Source organism: Oreochromis aureus, linkage group 19, assembly GCF_013358895.1.
Source record: "Oreochromis aureus strain Israel breed Guangdong linkage group 19, ZZ_aureus, whole genome shotgun sequence".
Taxonomy (NCBI): domain Eukaryota; kingdom Metazoa; phylum Chordata; class Actinopteri; order Cichliformes; family Cichlidae; genus Oreochromis; species Oreochromis aureus.
This window is the reverse complement of record NC_052960.1, coordinates 4,342,064-4,369,751: the sequence shown is the minus strand read 5'-3', so window position 1 is coordinate 4,369,751 and position 27,688 is coordinate 4,342,064. Positions and strand designations below refer to the sequence as shown.

The following is a 27,688-nucleotide window of genomic DNA, read 5'->3' as shown; positions in this document are numbered from 1 at the left end:
ATCCGCTTTGGAGAGCGTTTTCAAAACGCCGTCTCAGTGTGGACGGGAGGCCAAAACGGAGAGAAAAAGATGCGTCTTCAAGCGAAAACGCATCAGTGTGGATGTGGCCTTTGTTATATAATAAACAAGCTAAGGCTTGCACTTTGAGCTACATGAACCTCATTTCCAATGTAAGAACTAGGATTTTATGGAAGTTCCATGGTGACTAGTTTTACCTCTCCATAAGTTCCTTTTTACTATTTATGACTGAATGGGTTCTCACTCGTCTAAGTTATGGTAATCTAAAGTGCTTGAACTGAAGGCAGCTGCACTTGCTTTTGGTTCCTGAAGAGGTTTTACTTTTCAGTAAAGACTTTTTTCAGTTCTAAAGGCTGATTCAGAGTCCTGTCTAGTGCGCCACCTAAGATCATGAGTTGTGCTCACGTGGGTACAGTTGTGAATCCAAAATCTGAACATTTGTATTCTCCAGTGTCTCTTCTACTTTAGGTGCAAATAACCCTTTCAGACGAGAGGTGACGATGTCTTCAAAAACCTAAAAGGAGTCCAGCTGCCTTTGACTGAAGCACTTCAGATTGCTTGTAGTATTTTAAAGAAGTACAGACACTTTCTGCTGGGTCTTGCAGTTCAGAAGCTTTTTTTCTTTTTAATTCTTTTACAGTCCCTATTTCACACCATTTTAGAACTGCCACTTTAAAATCTGCCAAACTTCTTGTGCTTTTGAAGTCGATGGGGATGACACAATGGTGATGTCCAACCTCGTTTGACATTTCCAGGTAAGAAGTTATCTCCAGCTAAATTTTGAGGTAAGGATCTGCTGAGAGGTGGTCTGGAAAATATTTGTTAAAAAAAAAATATAATTATAAAAATTAAAGCCTTCCTTAGAAACTTCTATTTATGCGGCTGGAGGTGTGGGTACACATGGCTACCAGGTGCAATTTGCTCAATGATCTTGTCTAAAACTTTCCCCATGGAGCAGGCCCCAGCTAAACCAGCTCAGCAGACAAAAAGATGCCATCTACAAAAACTTAAAGGTCATTACACGGCAGTATATGGAAAATAGCATTTCTCGTCATAAAACTAATTCATGGCAGTGACTGTTTATTCAAACAGAGCCATGAAATCGCTTATGCCATGCCGAGCTGAGAAACTGAGTGCAGATGCGTGTGGTTGTGTTCCCGTCTCTTCATCACCACTGACGCTGGTTCATTGGACGGCATCGCACTCCCGCTTCCCAGTTGAACATTTCCATTTCCTGCCCATCTGGGATAAGGACGGCGGCGGCGCCATGTAGCTATGCCCGCGCGCTTTCTTGCTGTGCCATTAAGACTCCAGCAAGCTGTGCCAGCGGCAAACCTGCTGTCCTTTAGACTCTTTCATCTGAGTCCAGTGGGTGAGCTCCTCCTCTCCAGAGCTGTTGAGGCCCAGTGAAATCCAACCAATCATCTCCTTGCGCTTCATGCTGCGCTTGTTGTAGACGGATAGGATGAGCGTGACGTCCGATAGCTGGAAAAGAGCTACCTGGAAGACAAACGTCTCTTTGTAGGTTGGGTTGGGCTGACCTCGACAGATGGAGGTCTTACACTTGGACATCTCATGGCCCATGGAGTTAAGTAAGGTCAGCTTAACATATGTATCTAGAGAGGAAGCAGGTGGAGGAGAGAGTTACAACGGAAATGATACATCTTTATATATTTTTTTTTTTAAATCGTGAGATGCTAAAATAGCTTTCTAGTAGTAAAAAAAGACTTAAATAATAGACCCTTTGTGCAAAATCCTTATGTTTCTTCACCTTTCCTCTTTGTAATCAGCCATGACGACCTGCTGCAGCTGTTTCCTCTGCAGCAAAGAATGACACATTTTCCCCACAAAGCATTCACTTCTGTAATAATGTCACAGCGGATGATATATAAGAGCATGACCACATAGGATGCGGTTTTTCTCCTGATCAAACACAAAGCACAGCTGTGAGCGCAGGGAGCATTACTTCAGTCTTGTTGCTATGCGACTACTGATGTCTAATCTGAAATGGGGGATAATGCTGAAGATGAAAACTGACTGGAGAAAGTTAGTCATAGGTTTGCTTGTGTTTGAAAGGATTAGGAGCTCCTTCTGAAACGAACCACGTAGCCAAAATTAATTAATTCTGGCTACGTGGTTCATCACAAATTACCATGAAGAGCTGCTATTATTTGACATAATGACTTATGCTAAAACTTTAGAGCCCGAGGCAGTCCCAAAACATGCTTGGTCCAAAATGTGAATCACATATTCTGCAGGATATACAGGTCTGCTGACACTAAATGAGACTCTGGGTGAGAGTAAGTGTCTAGGTGTCAGAGACATAAGGGAAATACATGACACTCAAAAAAGTCTTGAATAAAATCTGTGGAGGAACTGCGTAACAGAAAAGAACCAGGAAAAATAAGAAGCTTAAGTTGTTGCACTGAGTGTTTTTCATGATTTATGAATTGAACGCCACTGCTCAGTTCATGGAAACTCCATTTGTTTCATGTATGTCTAACAATGTGATTACTGCTTCTATTTAAAAACGTTTCTTGCCAGCATTAAAGTGTTAATATGACCAATACCTGTATTGCATTCAGAAGGAAATAAAGAAATACAGAGATTTTATTTAGATTTTTTGGAGTGCCATGTATTTGCCCTCATGGCTGTAACCCAGATTCTCACCGGATTTATTTTTCTGTCATTATCCAAAGAGGATAGACTTTAACGGTTTTCCCGTTAAGGTCTATTTCTCTCAAGCAGACTCTTTTCTGTGTATGGGCACACGTGTTTTTCTTTCATCATGGCAGAAACTTGTTCAGAAAAGCTTAAACTGAAGTTTATATTGATGATATTTCTGTAGAAAATCATTTAAAAAATGTGTTACGTATTGCTTTTCCATGAATTCCCAGCTTCAGTGTGTCCAGGGCAGACCCAGGATGGTGAAACACTTCACTGGGAGGTATTCCATTCAAATGCCAGAAGCACCTCAGCTGGGCCTTTCAGTGTGGAGGAGTTGTGGTTCCACTTTGAGCTCCTTCTGAATGGCTGAGCTACACCCCTAGAGAGCTCAAACACTCATGGGAGGAACTTCATTTCTTTTTTCTGCAGTCTTATTCTTTTGGGCACTGCCCACAGTGTTTGGCTATGAAGGTAGGAGGGACTGGTACAACTCCAAATTCAAAAAAAGTTGTGTCACTGTGTAAAATGCAAATACATTCAGAATTTGCTTTTCTCATAATCCCATATTTCATCCACAACAACACAGAGAAAAACAGTCATATATTTAAATTAAAACATTTTACTTTTTGACTCATTTTGAATTGTTTTGGCAGCAACATGTCTCGAAAACGTTTGGAAAAGTAAGTGATATTACAAAGAAACAGCTGGAAGATCATTTTGCAAATAATTAAGTTCATTCGCAACAGTCAGTAGCGTAAAAAGAGCATCTTAGAGAGGCAGAGGTTCACCAGTCAGCAAAAAAACCTGTCTGCAAACTGTGGAAGAACTTCAAAATAAAGCAAAATTCAAAACTGTGAACATGTTATAATCTATAGCACCAAATATCTAATGAAAGAATCTGGAGAGGCATGATTGCTTAATGGAAATCAGTGCATGGGCTTAGGAACACTTCCACAAATACTGTCTGTGAACACAGTTCACCGTGCCATCCACAAATGCAGGTTAAGGCTCTGGACGCTGCAGCCTCCTGACTACTGGGGAGAAGGAACATCCAGATTGTTATCAGCGCTGTTCAAAAGCCTGCATGTTTGATGCTATGGGATTTATGGGACTTGGCTGCCTCCAAATCTGATGGCATCTTTTAAAGAGGGGTCTTGCATACTTTTTGAACACAATGTTAAACTGCATACTGCATCCATAACAACAGACAACCTTCCTCTCCCAGAAGCCCAGCAACTGGTGTCATGAGTTCCCACATGTTTACAGACTGGTGTTAAAATAACACAGTAGTAAACTTGATCTTGTCCCAACTTTTTCAGTGCGTGTTGCTGCCATCAAGTATAAACTGTGCCAATATTTTCCTTAAAATAGTCAATTTTCTCTAAGTTTTGTTTTGAATAAAATAAGAACTTATGAGACTTGCAAATTATTGCACTTTATTTTACACAGCTTCACTGAAATTTAGCTTGTAAATCGGCCGCTTCGCCTTCACACTCGGCTCACTCTTCACCAGAGTGGCACATCGTCTGCATTGATGCATCAATCCTATTAGCCTCCTGTTCCACTCCTCCCCAGCTCCTTATCAAGACCCAGCGGTAATTGAACACCTCCACTTGAGGCTCAACTTGTTATCAAGACCCCGACGTACTTGAACTCCTCCAAGTGGGGCAGCAATTCATCTCCAACCTGGAGTGGACAATCCACCCTTGTCTGGCTGAGAACTGTGGCCTTAAATTTGGAGGCGCCAGTTCTCATTGCTCAAGGAAGCTTGCACAACCAAGTGATCTGCAAAAAACCCTACTGCCCTCTGCCCCTTAGCTGCACTAGAATCTCTTTAAATAATCTATTTTTTAATAATTTGATGAATAAAAATGATAATTTCATTTGTTAGTAGTTATTTTAATAGTTGCGTTATGCAACTAATGCAAGCATGTTGCCAGGTTTTCATGCATATTTCATGCATATGCATATAGGGGCTTTTAATGTTAAACAAAACAGAAAAAACACTTGATTCTATGCTGGTGCATAATTCTAATATGTTATTATATGAAGCTTTAAGATGAGATATGAAAAAACAGATTTAGCTCAAGACCCTTGCAATCAAAGACAGAACATAATATATCGAGTCGGAATTAAAGTATCTAAGAATTCTGAGCTTAGAAGCATGACTTGTACTGCTGATACTTGCAGTTTGCGACATTTTCCACCTTTTATTACCCCGCTGATCACATTCCAAAAAACAAAATCCCGATAAAGCTCATTCATTTAGCCCAGAAGAGGAAAAAGCAAAAAGGAAAAACACTGCCATTATCAAGTGATTTCAGCATTCACGCTTTCCTTATTCACTCCTCATTTCAATGCAGAAATCATGGCACAAACTGAAGCCATAAATCCAGCTGAACGTAAGCGAGGCAAGACTGGCAATCACAATGGATCTTTGAGAGTGTTTCGCCCCTCGTCTACAACCATACTCTGTAATAATGCTGTGTATTATGTTCCAGTCTAAGAGGGGGTATAAGGAATGAATTGCTGAGGGTTTCATGCTGTCGAGTGCCAGCTGCCTTCCAACGCCTAGCTCACCGCCTTCAATCACACATTCAGTTGCTCTCTTTGACATAAAAGCAGAGTGAAAAAAATAGCCTTGATTTCTTTTTTGACTGCTGCTGAATGGGCTCTGTAGAGCTGTGGATGTCTTAAGTGGTCAGTAGCGGTGATGCATGGCTCTTTGGCATTGTTGCTGAATGAGAGGGGCTGCGGCTGATGATTAACTTGACTCGTCGGCTCGGTACTGTTTTGAAATGGCAGAAAAGAAGCTTTGAAATTGCTCCGCATCTTTCACCGTGCTCCTTCCACTTTGTAAGGACGCACAAAGTCAATCAAGGCCTTCGTGAGGATTTTGCACAAAGGTTTTTTCAGTGTTGCCAGATGCGACTATTTTCCAAGTACAATTTGAAGACTATAAAGTATGTGGATATGCTATTCAGGAATGTACAAACAATATCAAAATCTGGCAGCTAGTTATTAGTTAGAGACATTCACAAATACATGGAACATGGCAGTTAATGGGAGGACAGTACAGTGTGGCTTTTAGATGAATATTTATGCAACTCTGTTACAGAAGTCCTGTTTATGTTTCATATGCTGGAAGCAAAGCCGAAAAATGTAAAATGTGCAAAGTGTACTGTTTGAATTAGGCCAGCACTCACTGACAACATTTCCTTCTTGCTGGCTATCAGACACCGAGAAAACTCGCCCGGCATAGCAAGAAAAAGGCTGAGTGAAAACACGAAGGACTTCCAGGCAACACAAGAAATGGGTAAAGGAGGCGAGGTGGGGGTATATCAGATGCATGCGTGATGTGATACGCATTCAGAAATACAGTAAGAAGACTTACAGTAGAACAGCCGAGCATCTTCATGGATGAGAATTAAAATGCAACAAGAGTTACCTGCACCTATGGTTCAAAGTTTACATTTAAAGAAAGTCATATTTCAGGTTTTATGGGAAAAGCTTACTCATTGTGTCACACTACAGTGCTTATTATCAAAACTGCTTCCAAGCAAGAATTTAGTTAACTTTTTTTCAACTTATTTGGGATGGGTGCAAAGAGCTTGGGCTCCCAATATTGCAGTGCTGTTATATGTAATTTACATTTTTATAGCAACAATTGTTTCATACTGTAAAACCTTAGAAATTACAGAGAGACAAAGTTAATCACAATTATCATGTGATCCAGTAAAAGTAAGCACTTGGCAACTGTGGGAGCAAAGAACTCCCTTTTAAGAGGAAGACATGAGGAAAACCAAGCTCAGGAAGCGGCAGCCATCTGATGCAACTGACTGGGCGATGAGGCGACATTAAGTCAGTCTAAAATACTTCAGCATCAAATTAGATAGATATTAATTAATGCCAGTTAAGTTAGTGTGTCTCCAATTAACAGTCATTCCATTTACCTACATCTATCTCCATCCATGAAGATGTATTTAAAAAAAAGGATGTGAAATGAACACTGATGGCACTTCACAGGGAGGAACAGAAACTCACCTCTGATAATATAAACCTGTCCACCTATCAAGTGTTTTAGACAACAGAACAGTCCATCTGACAACAAGGGTTGGACAGCAGTAAGAAAAACAGCGGACCAAGATGTCAAAAAGGTAGTAGGGTGAGAGAGTTTCAGGTGCAGACATAACAGAAGATGCAAGGAAAGAGAAACAGGGTCAGAAGGCCAACAACAACAACATTTGCACAAAGTTCAACAAGAGGCAGTTTTTGTTTGAACTTGCTGCTCAGATCCCTGGAAGCTGACTGAGGAGGCTGACCGGGACATGAGGGAAACCAGGGATCAAACCAGAGGAAAACTGAAAAGCAGGTGGTGGCCGAGATAGAGTACACTATCTCTGATTCGGAGAAGTTATACGCTGTGCATAGTCCCTCTCTGACTGAACGTAAGGAAGCACATAGTATGTAAAATATATATACTTTGACTACAGATGTTTACAGGAGATACTTCAGATTAAAACAAACTCCTATGCACAGGCTCAACTTGTCCTCTTCCACTCTAGCATTTGAAACATTAAAAATGTTATCCTGCTCTTTCTCCAACTGGACAACAAAACGTTTTAGGGTACTTACTGGGTGGTTTGTTAGCAGCCAGGTTTTTGAAGTGGATGCCTTTGATAACTTCCACAGAGAGACGTCCTGTTGTGGCGTTGTAAACCAGGCCCACGAGGATCTCCGGTGTGGAAGCCTGACTGACTGACTGGAATGACGAGGCGCTTTCACTGCATGTCATATCTGAGAGGCTGACCTGGGATTCGCCACCCTGGAAGAGTTGGCAAACATTCAGAACACTCTTAATATCAGTTTTTAATTGTTAAGGATTTTCCAAAACACAAATGAATCACAATTCAAACAGCAGTTCACTACACCCTCCCTTTACTGCTCAGTCCCAGTAGGACGTCAAACTCCTTACTTGGTCATTGTACTGAATTTTTCGCATTCATCGATCACGTCAAGTAATCACTCTCAGACAGACCGGTGAGGTACGCAAATAACTGCCACCTACTTTATAAACACAGACAGATTGCTAGCATGTTTCAATCAATCTCAGTCTGTCTGTGCCAATGAGTGCAGCTCATCTGTAATCCAACACAGTTGGTTGTATTCTGGTTATATTCCTGAGTAAAGGCAAAGCCGCTGAATACCTTAATGCCTATTTGATTTTGCAAATCACCGTCATGCAGTTACAATGTATCCAGTATTCTGGTTTCAAATCTACGAGGTTCTGCTCTTGACTTCTTTTGATACACTACATACATGATGTATTTACTATCACAGTGTGTGTGTTTAGGCAAAATAGTGTAGTATAGTACACATTAAAAAATGCTAACTGCCACTATAACGTGGACATAAAATATGGTGGTAGCCAGAGTGGGATTAATGATCTGTTACTGAGATCACACTCAGTGACGGCTTAACCGGGATAATCCTACTTTTGAACGCTAATATTAGTAAAATTTACAAAATAAACTTTGCATTTGATTCATTATTACCTGAAACTGTTGACTGAGCTCATAAAGTCATCAGAGAGTGAGGGAAGTGGACTAGGCCAGAAGCTGGCCATGGAGAAGAACTGAGAGGAAAATAAACCCGATACAGGGGAGATTTTAATATAATATCTGCAAATAGATAGCTAACCCGTTAAAAAAAGGAGCCTGTATTAGGCTGGGCAAGCTAACATTTGAGGGTTATGTAATGCACATCTCTTCTTTATACTTCAGGACCTGTGTTTTTAGCTAAAAATAAAGAGTACTGCATATTTGAACTCTTTACATTTTTAGTTATCTTATGTTCAGTGAATTAAGCACTGAATGTTGCTGTACTGGGTTAATTCAACACCTGGATATCTACATAAATAAAAATATTGTTACTAAAGGGAAAGAAAACTAATATCTGACAGATTCGATGCAGGATAAATTTGTAGGTGCCTTTTAAGGCTGCCTATCTTCTTTGTAGCCTTTGAAATAAAGTGAGCAAAAGGAAAAAATAAGTAAACTGATTGTTGTTTATTCCCTGAGATGAAATGGAGGCAGTGTCGCACTGCCATCCACTCCTGAGAAGCATTAAAAACCAACAAGCAAACAAAACAGGCATTTCAGTAAGAATGATCTGCAAAATGTGATCTCACTCTGAAAATGTGATCCAGTTAGATGAAAGATTAATCAACAAAGAGAAGTAATTAGTGAGGTGATGAGTGGCAGCTTGAAAGCCAACACCTGCTTTGATCCTCCTTACCGGGAGTGCACAGCATGGGTCTAATGTGACCGGCACCGACATTTTGCCCTGAAGGTTGAGCTTGGTGAGGTAGAACACCTTTTCCCCGAGCACCTTCTCCTTCTTCATCCGTCGCATGCTGTAAAGGCGGAATCTGATAGCATAATTGCTGATCATCTCTGACTCCACATGGCTGAAGCGGAAGGTCTCCGTGAAGATGGGGCACGGGCCTCTCTGGATCCCCGTCTTCGCCCTCTGTTTCTTGGTGGGCAGAAGCACCAGATGAACCTGCCAGGAGATGTTACCGGTGCGCTTGTAGCTTGGAAGGTCGGTTACTGCCATGATGGTCACAGACAGCTGCTGCTCCTCTGAGTCGTAGTCAAACACGATGTCGAGGGTCCCGTATTTTGCAACAGGATCTGGTTCATAACCTTTCGGCAGCTGGGCTGCTGATCCACGGGCTGACATATCCTACGGAAACCAATGAAATGTTCAGTGTTCAAAATAACACCTCAATCTAAAGTATCACTCTTATATTGTATGACTGGTATTTACCTCCGGGCTGAGGACAGCTGTACTGTCACTGGGCACGTCCTCCTCATAGCCCTTGTTGAGGTAACTCTCAGTCTCAGGGCCGTCGCTCTCCTCACTGGGACACTTGCCAAAAGAGAGGTGGGGGCTACCGCTGGTGTGGGACAGATCACACTTGGCATCACCCAGATCTGAGAGAGTGCAGGACATCCTCGGAGAGCCATTCTCATCCTGATAGGGCGGTGGCTGAAGCTCATCCAGTGGCGGCGTCCGTCTCATCCTCTGGATGCAGTTGACTGGTTGAGAGGATATAAATAGATAAAACAACAAAATACAGACACATCATAGCACATCATTTAATAGGAACCATTAAAGAAAGTAATTTGGTTGCACACATTTACAGCTTCATCAGTGCTTCACTGTAGCAGCAGGTGGTGATATTCTGTATTCTCATCATCATGAACAAACATCGTAGCATGAAAAGACCAAAAAGGTCTTAATGCCTTCCAACGTACCCAGCTTGTCAGTGGCTTTTAGCCTTATCCAATTAAAAGCACTACATCCATAAAACAGGGTAAACGCATATCTATTCTATTTTTCTTTTTTAAACAAAAACGCAAAAACAGCTGGGGGTTGAATGGTTTTCAAACTGGAGGAAAATCGTGCATTTCTTAAAGACTATTTTCAGCCTCTGATTTGGCGAATGTGAGCATTGCAGCAGAGTAAATAAATAAATGGAGCTCTGTGGCACACAAAACAAAGAGACACTGTGCAAAGCTACAGAAACACAGGCAATTATTTTGAATTTTGAAGGTTTTGATCGTTTTATTTATTTATTTTTTTAAACAATGAGAGAAATTTAAAACTTTAACAGAGTTTAAGTACCTTCGAGGACAATCCTAAAGTATTTAAATTTTTACAACAGGTTGGGTATGTAGCCCATTTAGTACATAGGTAGTGGAACACCAACTACAGTATGTATTCAAAATCAACCCTACAGACTTAAAAAGATACGGATCTGGGCATTGCACCATGGATTATGTTTGCAAATTTCATCTGAAGAAACCACAAGACTTCTCGAGAAATGCCCTTCGGACAGATGAGACCAAAGTGGAGATGTTTGGCTACACTGTACAGCACCACATTTGGAGAAAATTAAACACCAACTGTCAGCACGGAGGTGGAGGCGTGACGATTTGGGCTTGTCTTGCAGCCGTGGTAGTTGGGCACTTTGCAGTCACTGAGTTGACCATGAAACAAAGTGTTCTAGAGTCAAATGTGAGGCTGTCTGTCTGACAGCTAAAGCTTGGCCCAAACTGGGTCATTCAACAGCACAAGGATCCCAGGCACAGCAGCAAATCTCCAACAGAAAGGCTGAAAAAGAAAGAAATCAAGGTGTTGCAATGGCCCAGTCACAGTCCAGACCTCAGCTCAATTAAAATGCTGTGGAAGGAAAGCAAACAACAATGAACTGAAGACGAGTGGGCAAAACTTCCTCCACAGTGTTGTGAGAGAAAACAGCTACTTCAGTTAAAGGTGGGACCACAAACTACTGAGTCATGGGCTGTACTTAGTTTTATTTGCATAGCAATTAATGCTAATAAACGGAGCTGCAATGTAATTTGTACATCTTATTAAAGATTCATAGATAATAAATTAATTGTAACAATACCAGGTGAGTCTTCATGTTTAATCTTCAATTCTAATTTAAACTCTATCAGTATTATTTCTGTAAATTTGTCATTATTATGATTTTGTTTGAAATTTTCCAGACTTCTTTTCCAGCCTCAAACAGATCTGATGCAGCTGCCCTTGTGTGCCCTCGTGAGTATAATACGCTCTGCGAGAGGAATCTTTTGAAAGCACAGTCTAAATAAAACATCAGATACACACCATTAAAAGGACTGAACTGAATACTTCTTAATCTGCCACACATTTTATGCCTCTCACCTTTCTAAATGATTCAGTTGCCTGGAAGGCAAAGAGTGAGGCTGTGCTGAACATTTCTGTGGCACTTACAAAGAACCCTGAATAGTGTTGTCAGCTGCATTCTCAAACCTCACTCCTTTGTCCAATTTGGATTCACAATAACTGAGCAGCCAATGCTAATACTCCCAGAGGGACGCTGGTGAGGAATGAATGCTTTAAACCCAGCCTGTTGCAGAAAAAAATAAGGGGGCAGAGAGAGAGAAAAGAAAACAAAAGATGAAGAAGAACATAACTTGAAAAGAACGATCTCTTCTTTCCTCTAACTTTTGGAAAAAGCCAACACTGTCATGACGTAATCCACTCCAACACAATGTTCCAGCTTTCTCCCAAGTTCCTGAAACTTTCACTCTTAATAATGTCAGTGAGACACCAGCTCAAAGTGGCACATATCAGTGGCAGGATAGAGGCAAAGGAGTCTTAACTAAGTGTCATGGAGGGCTTGATAAAAGGAGCAAATCCATTTTGAGCAGCTTTTTCCCGCTGAGCCGGGGGCGGTTGATTTGATAGAAGCCGCCGTGTAAAAGCACTACTCTTTTCTCCAGCCCGCTAATTGGGACGGTTACCATTCCTCCTCTCGTCTCACCCACCCTTTCATCCCTTCTCTGCTGGCGTTCGCCTTGTTTTGCCTTCTTGTACCTCTTCAAGTGGGAAAACAGTTTGTGAATCTCGCCTGTGAGAAGCAGGTAAAAATATCTTAGATGAAAAATGAGAGGTGCTGCACTCGATTGTCCTTTTCCAAACTGTAAGCAGGAGGAAACACACCTGACCTCCTGCCACCTTTTTAAAAGTTTTAAAAGGAGTTTAGCAAAAATATCAGCGTCAGATTATGTAGAAGGCTAAGTGTAAAGAAAACAGAAGTGCCATCACCCCAATTTAAACAAAGCACTTTATAGATTTGCTATATTACCAATAAATACATAAAACTGACATTTATTGACCTGTGAAAAAACAGTTGTGTCAGTGTTGGTGGAAATACCAAACTCCCTCAAAAGCCACTTTCTCTCCAGCCACAATGGTGTAAATGCAAACAAGCTACTACTTTATCGTTAGTTTTTTCCCAGAAACACTCTGAGAAGAGCTGCACCACATTCCAGCACTGACTTCACCAACTTGAGACAATGCTTTCAGTTCCAGACGTGGCCCAGAAGTGACTGTCTGCTCCGTATCTCTTAAAATAGTGGATTAACTTACTCATTCATTCATTTATTTATTCAACTGGAAGCTGTTTAAAGCTGCACATGGCAGATGAGGAGGCAGGAAGTCAGAGACATCAGGAACCGAATGGAAAATTCAGTCAATTTTCAAAATAAAAGACCCCGTGCAGACTAAAGTCTCTGCTTCTAAAACACTCGATGGAAGGACAAAACAAAATGGGTCAGAGACACACAGTCAAGGACACCCAGTATGAGTGCATGACTTGAGTTACATTTAAAAAAAAAAAATTCCACATAATGAAAAAATATAGTATTTTGTCGTGCATGTTTTGGCTGAGAATGAGTAGAGAGCACGTTTTCTGTAATTAAAATGGTTCTAATGAGTTGCATCCTGTAACAATGGGTCAGGTTTGCGTTTTAACAGTCACACACCCTATTGTAGACCGTTTTACTCCCAACTTCTTTATAGATCCTTAAAAGCTTATAAAATATGCTTGAAGATGTGGCTCTGTGGAACAGTGGACTGAACCCAGCTGCAATGTATTCCAGTTCTTGTGTGAAAGCTATATTTGAAAAAAATTATTCATTTATTCATTAAAGAATCTCAGAAACACAGCCAGGATCTATTTTTCTGGCTTAGCATGGTGGTAGAAACTAAATCTTAATCCTGAAAACAAAGTACAGGATTGGAACTACTTGCTGGAACTACATTTCACTCAAGAAATAATCCCTTAAAAATTGTGCAGAATATAGACTATGACCACTGAACGCCCTCCTCCCAGTTTCGATCCCCATTTATTCTCTGTCTGCAATATTCTTTGTAAAACATGTGCTCAGATGTGTGGATACCAAATATAGCTTCCTTTTGCTTCTGAGATGCAGCATATGAATAAAGCTATCGTGATCTCACTTACACCTCAACGATTTTCATGTGAGAAAAGTGCTAAATGTGCAGGTTTGAGTGCGAGATGAACAAAATTTGGCTGAGAAACATTCTCTCACTTTTATTAGTTAATGCTTCAGAAAACGATCTTTGTTCTTATTGAGTGCCACCAGCTGATTGGGTAACCATTCAGAAGTAAACAAGACCCTTAAAATGTGGCCGACTTCCAACATGGCACCAGTCATCACTGCACCCTCATTCAGAATACAAGGGAATTTTGTTCTATGTGAAAAACTAATTTGCTTCTTTCCAAGGTTTATGTTGGATTAGTGAAACCACTTTCATTCAAGCTGAATCAAATCCTGAACTCTGGATTGATTTATTGAGCTTTCTGGTCAGAGTTAGGCCAATCAGCTCTGAGTAAAGTGCATGAAATAAAGCCAGAATCAATGAAACCTCATCCACTTGTGGCAGATGGCTGCTGTTTTTAAGCCTGCTTCTGTCGAAGGTTTCTTTCCTGTTAAAAGTGAGTTTTTCCTTCCCACTGTCACCAAGTACATGGTACATGTGTCATTGGATCATCTTTACTTTGCACAATAAAGTGTGATTTGGTGATATATAAATAAAATTAAACTGAAACCATAGCAACAGGTAAATTAACAGCAATGTGAGTGTATACCATATTTCTCTGAAAAGAAAATAACAACAAAAGAAAAGAAGAATTGTTTATTTACATAACAGAAAATGTAGATAAATTTTACATTTAATCTTTAAATCTAATTATTATTATTATTGTTATAATAATAACTGTTTTTTTCCACTAATTATTATTATTATTGCCAAGAGCAAAGTACAGGTGACAAGACAAAATAAAAATATGGCTACGATGACAACACAGTTTATTTATGGACCTACTTATAATCATATACTGCTAATTATTTTGAGAGCCCATTGACCATAGGCTGAAATCCTACTATCCACATGAGTGAGAAAACCACCACTGGTAAGCACTGGTACATGCTGTGCAACACTGCTCTCAAAGTGGTCATTAGAGCAGGGGCTGACTTCAGGGAAGGGAAACCTTAGATAATTTTTCTGCTTTCTGCTTACTTCCTATTTTTGGAGTCTGAGTGAAGCCACCGGGGCACCCAAACTCTGATTCTGCAGCTCTGGCACAATCCTCCTCATGTTTTATACATATGTCCTGAGGATGAAGCTCTTCATACTCAGACAAATACAACAGCGGTAGCTGTGGGTGTCGAGAGGAAGCTTTTATGGCTGTTTGCTTGAAAAAATAATGAAATGCGTGTCCTTAAGCGCTCGTGGAAAATCATGGAAACGGCTCACCTATTTATCTAATGAAACTTTCCATATTTGCAGAGAAAGCCTGAACCGATGTCAGCCATGGCATGAGGCCGCTGCTTTGTTATTGCTGATCCACGATGGCTTGGTGGGAGAGAAAACCACAGCCATCAAAGCCTTACCACAGGGAGGAAAATAATGATCCTCCAGTACTTTCAACCAAAGTGCAGCCATGGATGGACAGAGTTTTTACCTCCTCTTTGGTTATAGTCGAGCAATTATAAGTAAGCTGATTATGATCTGATGAACCAAAAACTTTACAGAAGGCGCACAAACATCTGCTTTGCCTTGAATTTGTTTTCTTGGCAGCCAAGAAATACATCATCTGCCAGTTATCTGGATAATCCTTGAAACCTTTAAGGGTATTAGAATCATGAGGAAAAAAATCAAAACAAGACCTTGCGTAGCTAACATGTTGTCATAAATAAACCAAGTAAATTTCAAATTATTGCTGGCAGGCTCTTGTGACTCAAATCCCTGCTTCTCTCTCACGCACAAAGAACACTCACCACGTGACATTCCTGCAACAGGCAAGAAGTCAGTGATGGATTTGTGCAAGAAAACAAACATGACTTCAATCCAAAGTGAACAGCTCGGTTAATATACACTCACCAGCCACTTTATTAGGTACACATGTTGAATTGCTCGTTAATACAAATATCGGCCAGTCACATGGCAGCTACTGTTTGCACTGAACATGTAGATGTGGTCACAATGACATCATGAACTAAGTAAGCTGAGCATCCGAATGGAGGGGGAGTGTTTTAAGTTACTTTGAACGTGACATTGTTATTGGTGCCAGGCAGGCAGGTGTGAGTACTTCAGAAACAGCTGACCTACTGCTGATCCTACACAAGCACCTCTGAGGTTCACAGACAGTGCTCCTGAGAAGTGAAAAGCAGTGAACTCTCTGGGTGAAAATGCCTGTTGATGCCAGACATCAGAGAAGAAGTGCTTTGGAGAAATGTCGCCTGGCCTAATGAGTGTCACATTCAGATGCTAGGGTCAGAATTAAACATGAACACATGGCTTCATCATGCCTTGTATCAACATTTCAGGTTGCTGGAGGTATAATCAGAATCAAAACACTTTATCAATCCAGCAGGGGAAATTGATTTTAATTATCGACACGCAATTAAAAATTATAAACATGAAAGAAAATGTAAACTTTCTTTACTAAAAAATAAGTAAAACAAAGATGCTAAAAGCTCCATTACATTACTGACCTTGTGGGTCAGTTTATTGAGTCTGCTGGTACCTGCTGCCTCAGCGCACCACAGTACAGATGATGGCACAGGCCACCACAGGCTCATAAAACACCGTCAGCATCATCTGGCAGATATTAAACGACCTCAGTCATCTCAGAAAATACCGTTTTTGGAGAGCACTTCTGTGTTTTTAATGAAGCTTATTTTACTGTCATTGTGAACACCAAGACACTTGTAATCCTTCACTGTCTCCACCCAGACCCCACAAATGCAAACAGGAGTCAGCGGTGTTTTCATCCACATACAGTTTTCCCATGTTAAGCTGCACATGCTTTTGCCTGCATCACATAACAAAGTTGCAGCAGTTAAAGTCTGTGGTGTATAAGGAGACGACGAGGGAGAGGGGACAGTGCCCCGCAGGGATCCCGTGTCGCTTACTACACTTACTGTCAGACACACAGTGCTGCAGGCACACATACTGTGGTCTGCCAGTCACTTAGCAAACTATCCAGGTCACTAGGGAGGCATCCACCTGCATCACTGTCAATTTATCACCAGTAGAGCTGGCCTGAAAGCACTGGAGAAGTTCAAAAAACATGATTCCCACAGTGCACGCCAGCTTGTCCAGATGGGCGTAGACATGGCTGAGCAGGTAGAGAATGGCTGGGAGGCAAACTGGAGAGTATGGCGGACATTGTCCTGACACTTTGGCCTCCTTAGAACCAACTGAGCATTGTTTAAACGCTACAGCCTCCCTGATTATTGTTACTCCTTTATGAGCACAGTGTAATCGTTTTCTGATAACAGGTCACGTCACAAAGCTGAAACCATCTCAAACTGGCTTCTTGAACATGTGAGTTCATTGTACTCTAATGGCCTCCACAGTCACCAGACCTCAATCAAATAGAGCACCGTTTGGATGTGGTGGAACAGGAGATCATGGATGTGAAGTCGTCACATGTGCAGCAACTGTGTGATGCTATCATGTCAATTTAACCTAAAATCTCAGAGGAATGTTTTCAGCACATCTTTGAATCTGAACCATGAAGAGTTAAGGCGCAGTATTTGCAAGGTGTATCTAATAATGTGGCCAGGGAGTACATGTAGTGCAGTATTTTCAAAGTAAGCAGATATACGCTGCTTTAAAGCATCACAGCTGCAAAGGAAATACTGCACTGACAGTTACATTTGAGGCACCAGAAACAAAATTCAGATTTTCGATGATTACCTTTGGGACAATAATCTCGAATTGGCTCCTTCATATCTCTAAATGAAGGCAGATTAAATATAAATTCATTCTTAAGTTTTGCTTTTAAGAAATTCCAGATTTTCAGAGTTACCTGAAAATCCTGGAATATAATATTACTGAATAGCACTCATTTCCCCACGTGGGATTATTTTCTATAGTGACCTAAAAATTCAAAGCATCATCTGAAGATAACAGAGACCATCTAGTGGTTATCAGGAGACGCTCTGCTTTTCTTCAACAACAACCTTGTGAAGCCCGTTGCCTCTCTGCTAATGGAGTCAGAAGCACGCCATGTACTACTTCTCCCCCAGCTACGCATTCAAACGCAGCTTTAAATAGACTGTGCCAGACACCCGGCACTTGAACCCACTGTCTTATATAACACAAAAACTGGTTCAGACGTGATTCACCAATCAAGGACCCTGGCAAAGACTAGATTGTTTTTGTCTTTGAAAAATACTGTCAGACACAAACATTCCTGTCTGGGTGTGACGAAAACAGGCAACAACAGCACTACCGATACATTTCTGCAGGATGAAAAACAGGTCAATCGGGGACTTTTAAATGAATTTGATGTTCCTTGTAACAGTTTTCTTCTCTATGCAACAGATACATTTGCTTATTTTCCCTAAAGGGGTAGTTTCACATTTAGGGGCATAGTGTAGGATGGTTCTTACAGGGTTAGATGGGAGGCTGGAAATAGAGGTGAAAGAAGCACCTCAGGATGCTACAAGCTTAAAAAACATCCATTGTAAGTGATGATATGCACATTCTCTTAATTTTAGGCAGAGCCAGTCTTGTTATTTATGCCATGCAAAGCTATTTTTTAAGCATAAAGTTGGGTAAACATTTACTGAGGAGAAAGTCAAGAGTGGCTTTTTGTATACTGTTAAATCAACACGACATGCTTATTGGCCAATAACATGTCAGATCCAAGGAGGTCAGTGCTAGTGCTCTTCTGTGACTGAACCCACCTCAAAAAGGGTGAAGAACAAACGCAGCGATGGCGAGTCGGGCAGAAGGGAAACATAGACGTGTTATAAAAAAAGAAGGAAGAGTGCGAGGCTGCGGCTGTGCACATTATACAGACAGTTGACTGTTTCACAACCCTCCCACGGAGAGTGTGCTGAACGGAAGCCTCACTTTGATCACCTCTCTAGATTAACTGACAGTGTGTATAAGTGTGTGTGTTACACATATGGTGTTCTTGTGTTTGTTGGTACAGAGCTGCAGAAGACTGTGAGCATCTAACAAAAACTCCCTGAGGTGATATGAAGGAAATATCTGAACTTCTCACTGTGTCGACGGGATCAAACCTGTGGATACACGGAAAACATACAAGATGGTCACATGTATTTCTACATGTGCGAGGACTCACCATCATCAGCTGAGGCTTCACTGCTGTAGCCATCATAATCAGCAGTAAGCGGGCTGTACTTCTGCCGGCTCTCCCAGCTGAAACCTCCAGTGTGCTTGGCATTAGAGGACACCTTGGCTCCTCCTCTGAGGCCCTGGGAGCGGCTGACCGCTTCCTGATACTGACCCATCAGTTCATCCTCGCTGTCCGACGATGAAGCCTGCAAGTCAGCGTCGGCGTAGACCTTATCTGTTTGGGGATCGAGGACAGTCAGTTCCATAATCATTTCCCTCCACACTGTCCTATATATCACAAAAACTGGTTCAGACATGATTCAATACACACAGTGTAGATTAAATTTAAAAAAACAATAATGGTGTGATTGAACTGAAGACTTTTAGCATTAATTCGAGGTATTTTTAGGAATTTGCTGGCTTTATGTTAGGACGTTTTATACACAGTCACACATTTTCAGGGGCTTAAAAGTAACTTGACCACTGACTAACTGTTTTATGGCCATGTGAGGCCTGTTGCCTATAGCAATAAAAATTATGTTGATAAAAGATCTGGAACGAGCTGTCTGCTGGAGCGCTCAATATGAGACCCAAAGAGATGTCGATACAAGTGAGGGAGGCCATTCATCATTAAATTGACAAAAAAAACAAAAACAAAAAAGAACCTTTAGAAGTGACCAAATCAACAAACTGGTACATTTTTTTTTTTAAATAAAAGGAAGAATTCTCTGGAAGAGCTGAAAAAAAACACAGAAGATGACAAAAGTGGATGATGACAGGTTTAGAAAAACCTTTTGGGACGTCTAGCAGTCATGAAGGATTTGAATGTAGCTGAATGAAGTTCAGTGAAGTTCATAATTTACAACATGAACATCACACTGTATTTGATAAGGCTTTAAACTAGAGATTAAGTCTATAAACTCATCAGGTCGAGTGCTTGGCACATTTATTAGACCACCTGTCATAAAAGCAGGAAAACACAAGTTATTTAGAAAAGGCTGTTTAAAATGTTAAAAAACAAACTAAATTCTTGTTTTAACACCCAAATCTGAGCGGACACAACCACCAAAAGCAAATAAATAATGGAAAATCTGGCATCTTAATCAAAAACTAATAATGTGCTTTAGTTTGTTTTTCTGCTTTTTTCTAAAAGAGTAAACTTGAAAATTTTTGGATAACAACAATAATTATATTTTAGCATGAAAGAATATGATTTTGATTAAAGAGCTTGCGCACACTGGTGGAGTAACCATTACAAAAACATCAAACTGATTTTGCGAATCACCAATACTGTTAATTTAGAACATCTGAGGCTTAAACCTTGCACTGGGTGGTGGTCTAATAGGTTTTGTAAGCACTACATGTTTGCTGAGGCCTCATATAATTGACCTGAAGGGATGTCCTTCCATAGACTTTACAATCAGCCAGCATTTTGACACCAGAGGAGATGCCCCCTGCTGGTTATTAGACGGAATTCAGGTTTAAGACAATTTTACTTTGGCTTCACTTTAAGAAGCATCTTTTCTATATATATAAAAATATACACTGTATGGGTGGACACAACAGATAAAATCAATGAGGGAAAAAAAATCATTGCACTGGTTCTGGCAGCTGTTGCTTATTGGATCATTCTGAACAGAAAGCTCCTGATCGTTCAGAAAAGCCTTTGATAAGTCACTCCAGTGAAAAAGAAGAGCCCTGTGATCTAAAAGGAACATCTGCACCCTCATCCTGCGATATTACTCTCTCCTTTTGGTTTCTCCTGCACCAAACCTCCATCACACATCCAGCATAATGTAGTGACTGAATTCAGAGAAAGATGTTTAAAATTCTGCTTGTGTTTTCAGTCTGCGTGTCATCATACTCTGATGTCATATACTCTTATGGGTTTTCTTGTTGTTCTTGCCAAGTGATTCGACAACACTTTCTACTGGAATTATCACTCAATGCAACTTTTTCTTCATCACATATTCAATTTAAATCTCTTCTAAATTCGACAGCATTTATGGACTAAAGCATCCTTTAAATGATTCATAAATCTGTCAAATGCATAGACTCATTTAGTTCGGTTAACTGATGGTTAGCCAAATCAGCTCACCTGCTTTGGTTTATCAATCCAGCAACAATCATGCAAATTTCAATTAAAGCCTTTTGAGTCACAACAACAACAACATGCTTTCATAAATGCTTTTAAAAAAGAGCTTCCAAATGTATTTATTAGCTGTGCCGTGATAGACTGGCAGCCTGGCTAAGGTACGGCGGATGAGATATTCTCCAGGTATTTTCCTACGCAACAAAATGGGATTTTTGTTGTTTTAAATGCTGAACAGGTGACACGTTTTGGAACTACTACAAAGGCTGAAAAGAAACTGGATAGATTTGTAACAGGTGTGTTTTACAAAAGCTAATGGACGTGATCTGAACACAAAAGCACAAATTGCCAGAGCCAATTTGCCTTCCACTGCAGGAAGGCGAAGGCGTCTCAGTAAAAGCTGCTGCGTTTTCACAATACCATTTAAGAGACCCTTAAACAGGCAAACGTGTGATTCCACACGGAGGACAGATTAAGATTGAGTGAACCAAGATTTTCAATAGTCTAAACTTTGAATGTGTGCAGCAACCTGAAGTCACAGTGGAGGCTGTTTAAACAGTAATGAAGATTATTTCCAATAATGAAACTGCCATGGTGCACAGTTGTTACACAGCTGATAACTATTCATGGAAAACATAAAAGACAGATATCCTTCTAGTGTACTGCTATGCCTGTCATGAATTTGTTAATTAAAAAAAAAAATTATCTTTGCGATCCTTAAATATTCAAACTCTAAGTCAGGCCTCGAGGGCCGGTGTCCTGCAGGTTTTAGATGTGTCCTTGATCCAACACAGCTCATTTAAATGGCCAAATTACCTTCTCAACATGTCTTAAGTTCTCCAAAGGTCTGTTAATGAACTAATCATTTGATTCAGGTGTGATATCTAAAACCTGCAGAACACCGGCCCTTGAGGCCTGGAGTTGGACACCCCTGCTCTGTAAGTGGTCACTTACACGTCCTCTCAATTAGAAGAAGGTATTTCTCAATGTGATGCACATGCTCAGTGAGGGTATAATTAAAATTAGGAAAAGAAACACAATAAAGCAGAGAATAAAAGTGTAACTGATCAGTGATTAAAGCAGTAAGTGAAGTTGTGAAGCTAGTTTTCTGTCATTGTAGCTTTGTATTTTTTCCAGCAGGGGGCAGCACAGCTTTTAAAATAACCTAAGCCGTGGTTGCTCTGCAAACCTTTCCACTAACTCAAAAATCTCTCCATGCATTTACAACATGCAGACTTCAACACGTGCATCTTTGGAAAACAGAATCAGGAGACTGCAAACTGTTTTTTCAACAGACCGGTGACAATTCGAACTCGAATATTTGTCTCATGTATCTGTCAAAACAGTCACTGTTCCAAATCTATCAACATAGAAGGTCACTGAGATTAGTCACTTTGCTGCGTTACACTGCCTCCCTTTATTTTCTGCAGATGGCTTCTCTGAGTAGAGCAAACTCCCTGTGTGGGCTCCCGGGGGCCACCAACCTTTTAAACCTTTGAAGCCCCCATGGGCAGATGACAAGTAAACAGTCCTACAGCTGTCAGTAACAGTAATCCCGGCATGGGGCTGAGAAAGGCCAGTGTCAGTGGAAAATGCCTCCATGCAGAGGCCGGGCCTCGTGCTGGGATCAAAGGCACTAAAGAAAATCAGATGTGAAATAAAGACAACCAAATGTGCTTTCATTTTAAATTTATGCACGCTCACCTTGCAGCTCAGTGGTTTTCCTGAATTCATCAAGGCACTGAAGGCTCCCTGGGTTCTCTAGTGCCAACTTATTGTTGAGGTACCAAAAGAGGAAAGTCATGAGGATGATGAAGAGTCCGATGGCTGTCAGAAACCCCAGCACCTCTGGAGAGACTAGAAAACAAATACGGCATTTTTAAATATCAAAACGTGACCACGTAAGCTGTTTTTAGCCTATAATCTAATGTAGTAGGTTGTCATGTTGTAAGAAATGGTAATAATTTATTCACACCCTCTTTCACTTTTCCTGAGTTAAAAAAAATATTCAGAGGAAGTGACAGTGACAGTTAAGGGAAACCTGGGTCCAGGCCAGAAACAACACAACTATCTGCTAAGAGGACATCACCTCTTTGCAAAACATCTGCAAAATCAGCATGTGAACACAAAGCCAGCAGCAAAGAATGTAGAGTGATGTTAAAGCTGAATGTATACCAACCTGAACCGAGCAGCAAGAGCCAAATATTCAACGGGGAACACAAGAAGTGCCAAAAAAAGCAGTCAAACTTCAACTCTCAGTTTCTATCTGTATCTATTTCTACAATAAAATTGGTGTGACATCTGACTTTTCTACACTGACAGAGTTTTTCATGTGTTTCAAAATAGGGAATTCTGTCAGTCTGTAGGACTAAGAGACTGAAGTTAGCCTAAGGTTAATCTTTATGTGTTTCACTCATAATTATAAAACATCTCAGTTCCTCCTGGTGAGTAGAGAGAAAATAATGTAACAAATGATTTTAGATCAGTTATTAAGTAACGTGTGATATATATTACTTTTTTGGAAATGGCCACAAATTACATTAACCAGTGTGGCGTGGGTGTGGTCTCTGACCAGCTGCAGAGGAGGGGTGACGCAGTGAGCTCCCGGGGCGGCGCAGGGGCGGGGTGAACAGGTGTGCTGGGATCTGAAGGTGATTGTGACTCTTGTTGTGGAAGTTCTTTATATATTCACAGTGACAGTCGGAGAGGCAGGAGAGCGGACGTGACAGCAGAGAGCGGGAGTGTCTGTGTCCCAGTGCAAAATAAAAACCACAGTTGTAAATAAAAGTTCTGCTGTCATCACACTCGTGTCCAACGTATGCATAACGGGTCAAACGTTACACCAGTTGTTAAAAATAAATACAAATTACTGATGTCCACATTCATAAACATCTTAGTTCTTAGTAATTACAGCTAGAACACATCTTTGGCTCTAGCTGAAACCTTCGAGGGGTACAATGCTGAAAAAACATCTGTACTTGTCAGTGTGCAGTGGCATTACTGTGTCAATATTTAGCATCTAACAAAAAACACTTTGTACAAACAATGCAGATGAGAGACATGGAGGTAAATAAACCGGAGGGAAGGAGACACTAGGGGGTTGTGTCACTGTAGAAACGCAACCTGTTGGTTGCCATAGTGACGGGTTCAGGTGCAGCCTCCACACGGACCCCCTGACGCACGGGCAAGTCAGATCTCATTAAAGGCAGCACTGAGTGCCGCACATCAGGAGATCCAGTTAGGTCTGGACACAAACATCATTAGCGAGGCTTTGTTACACCAGAATGAACCTGCCAAGGTGATACATGTATCCTGACTGCACTGTTGACAAACGAATACAAATGCATGACCTTCCGCTACATGTATGACCTTCTGGCATCAGCATGGAGGTGCAACGCCATCACAGACAGTTAAACGTCAGGACGCTTTTCTATTCTCTCCATTAGTGGCATCAAAGTGATCAAATAAGCCTATCATCTTTGTCCTAAACCACTTCTTTACTGTGCTTACGTTAAACTAATGAAGGCTGATTGCCAGATTTAGCTGCAATCAGCCTTCAGAGACCTGCTGTCACCACCTGCAGCCAGTTCAGGAGATTTTTTAGCATTTTTTAGCATTTCACAAAGAACAACTCATCTGTAATCAGAGGGTTCACTGCAACAAATTTCCCACGTGTGGGACTAACAAAGGTTATCTTATGCTTGCTGGACTGTCTGTCTAAAGTGAGCTGTTATAACTGTAAAAACATATAAAAACATGGACAATACAAGGATAGAAACCTCCATGCAACAATGGAACAAAAATATTTGGTTGACCAGTCAATGTGTTGAATTTTTTTTGCATTCATCCAGTCATCCAGATGTTGAGTGTAAAACAGTCGTTCAGTCCCAAGGCAATTGCACAGACAAATGCATTTACATTGCCAACATGTTGCGAGCGCAACTCATGTGCCACAGGGCAATAGGGGACTCAGCTCAACTGATTGACGGCTGTCGTATTCTGGTTATTCTGGTAACTGTGTCACTAACTTTTGGAGGGTTTACAGAATTTATGCTTCAAACCTACGAGGTGCTGGGTGAACTCTAAATTCACCTAGCTGACAACAAAAGTTCTGAGAAACATAGCATGGTTGTAGCACAGAGTAAAAAATGAAGTATTTGGTAAGTGTATATTTTTTTAGATATGATTTAAAACGCAACTCATGTACAGCAGACTGGAGTCTTAGGTTCAAATCCACCCCTGACCATTTTCTCCTTCTCCTCATTTTGTTGCTCATTCTCTGTTTTGTCAAATAAAGGAAAAAAAACTTGAACTTTTAAAGGTTTTGATAAAGATGATAAAGAGCCCTTTTAAAGGTGTCTGGATCCAGATCAACTTCAAAGGTTAGTCAGTTCTAAGTAGGGCCGAGCCTGATTTCTACTGAAATGTTCATGAAACACAGTTTTGAATAATCCTGTTAACAAACTAAACTAATCCCAAAATCTCGTTGAAGTCAAAATTTAAAATGTTATCCTACGAAAGTTTAACACTGAGGGACAATTTCTTCTGTTTTCCTCAGCTTAATGAGAAACATTCAGAATTGTTTCAGCTATCGTGCCTGATAGATCAACCATCTTAATGACGGAACAGACTGCAGCCGTGCTAACCAGAAGTGCTATTAGACCATAAACACTACAATGGAAGTAAAGGGCCTATTAAAGCCATTAAAGGCACTCATTAAAGCCATTTTTAATAAGTATGACGCATGTTCTTACAGAATGATTACGTCTTACACTACAGAGCTTTGCAAAGAGGCTGCTGGCTGGTGAACAGATCAATGGATGATAAAACCAGCAGATTCAGTGTGGTGTCTAATGGAATCAAAGGTTTCCTCAGTGCTGCAGAATTGGTTTGTATTCACAATGCAACATGTGGGGAGGACCAGGGGATTTTACTTCTGAAAGCTGCTCGCTCAAACCCTTCATACACAGAGAAAGTTTGTGACAGAGAGAAAACTTTAGCACCACTCTGTATGCTTTCTGTCATCCCCCTGAATACTGGTGAGCATACAGAGTGGTGCACAGTGGTGATGGTGAGAAGAATTTAGAACCCAGGATGCAGTGAATGAGGAATAAATGTTCAATGTTCAATTCAAAACTATAAAGCGTTTAACATGCTACACCTTTATTTTACTATTACACTTTGATAACATCCAGAAGAGACAAAACCAACATACAGGCCTGTAGTTGCCTGCAGATCCAGAAACATTGGTTCCTGCATTACACCTAAAGCAACCAATGGCATCGTTACTTATAGATGTATAAAAGATGAACCTAGCTGCTGTGGTGGGATCCATCTGTTTTTGAATGTCACTATCAAGCTTCAGGATGAGTATTTTCACTGGTTCCATTTTGGTGCTTTAAAACTGAAGATGACTGGTGAGTTGTAGATTTTACTGTGAAACCACAATCTATAACATATCCTAGATAATCCAGGTGACATGTATAATGCCAAAAATACATAAAATGAACTTAACATGTTTAATATGACCAGAATGGAGTGACCGAGCTCATCAAATCATCAATAAACCGTGTTCCCGTACACTTCTAAAGCATCAGAACTCATGTTTGCAACCTCAATCATCGCCCCCTGGTGGTCGTTATAAAGTATACAGTTTTAAGGCCATTTTGTATTAACTTAACATCAGACCTAAAAGCTACATATACAATCTACATCAGGGATATTCAATTACAGCTCAAGGAGGTCCAGTTAGAGATCATTTCCTCAAGCAAAAGTCCAAAATGTAAAAGTCAGCATGCATTAAAATTCAATGCAATAAACTATGAAGTAGCCTAATAGTTGTATCAGTGTCTTTTCTCTGTTTCCCTGACTTGTTTCTTGGGATGCCTCTATGACTTACAATGCATGCAACTAGCTTGTGTTTCCTGTGTACAAACACTGACTACTGTAAAAACAAAAGAAAATGCTGCACCAATTAAAATAACTAAACCGTAATTGCGGGAAAAGTTGTGCAGAGTAAAATAAAAAAATCTAGCACTAGGTCTGGGACTGTAAAGAACAGTCTACCTATTGTTGACTAAAAAATATGCAGTTCCTTTAATGTCCACTTGAGGTCGACATCAAAAACAACTCAGTTTGCCAGACGAATGTAAAATGCCCAAATACCCACAATTTATTTATTTTTTTTATTTTTTACAATTTATGTGGGTACACATCTTTCACCAGCCATACATAATAATTTCTTTGACCCAAAGAATCATGGGTGTACTGATATACACCCATGAATGATGGGGTGGCAGAGGTACTCAGCAGCAGCCAATACATAAAAGAATAAACATCTGAGAAGCACTTACTTTACAATATTTCATGCACAGTCACAAAAGTGGAGAGATGGAACAGGTTTTCAAGTGCAATGGGAGACTTTAGATTACTGCTGAGCTCATTTACCATGATGAATGCAGCTCTGCTCAGCATGGAAACCTCTACATGTAAAAGTCCATTGTGTTCAATTAAACCAAGCTGCTGCCTTTCTTACAAATGGGAGATAATGAGCCCATCTGGCAAGAAAGTGTACTTAGAAGACCTGTTTCTCCATCAGTGACAATGATGGCTGGCTCTCTGTTATTTTTAATTCCAATATAATGGCTGTAACAATTACCTGGTTTTAGCCATTAGTGGCACCAAGAGGAATGAACTTGCACTGGTTTCAGTCTATTGTGTGTTTGTCAAGATTGAATAAAACCAGGTTCGTTCCAGGTTTGAGGGAAAAACATGTCTGTTCTTTTAAAGGGGAACTATTATGCTTGTCCTTATTTTTGTAATATTTTACACTGTTCAGAGTTTCTGCCAGAAAGTTGTTAACCCCAGTGGCTTTGACTAGCAAAATTA

The 27,688-nt window shown here is 40.5% G+C and overlaps 1 protein-coding gene across 1 annotated transcript; it reads right to left on the bottom strand.

Annotated features, from left to right (window-relative positions):
* Positions 1-377: 377 nt before the first annotated feature.
* Positions 378-27,266, bottom strand: syt14a (synaptotagmin XIVa). The gene is made up of 7 exons (XM_039603593.1): positions 27,154-27,266; positions 22,505-22,657; positions 18,716-18,943; positions 9,517-9,788; positions 8,983-9,432; positions 7,321-7,510; positions 378-1,634 (listed from the first exon to the last, which is right to left on the bottom strand). The coding sequence occupies exons 2-7, from the start codon at positions 22,602-22,604 to the stop codon at positions 1,321-1,323; spliced, it is 1,554 nt and encodes a 517-aa protein (XP_039459527.1). The 5' UTR covers positions 22,605-22,657; positions 27,154-27,266; the 3' UTR covers positions 378-1,320.
* Between the last annotated feature and the right edge of the window lie 422 nt (positions 27,267-27,688).

Bases quoted from the DNA above. Each gene is read 5' to 3' on its own strand.
- syt14a (XM_039603593.1), bottom strand. From the start codon at position 22,604: ATGACTTTCCTCTTTTGGTACCTCAACAATAAGTTGGCACTAGAGAAC. The intron at 7,511-8,982 runs GTAAGGAGGATC...CAACTCTTCCAG, and splicing joins ACCCATGCTGTGCACTCCCG to GGTGGCGAATCCCAGGTCAG. The intron at 1,635-7,320 runs GTAAGTACCCTA...CTTCCTCTCTAG, and splicing joins GGCTGCTAACAAACCACCCA to ATACATATGTTAAGCTGACC.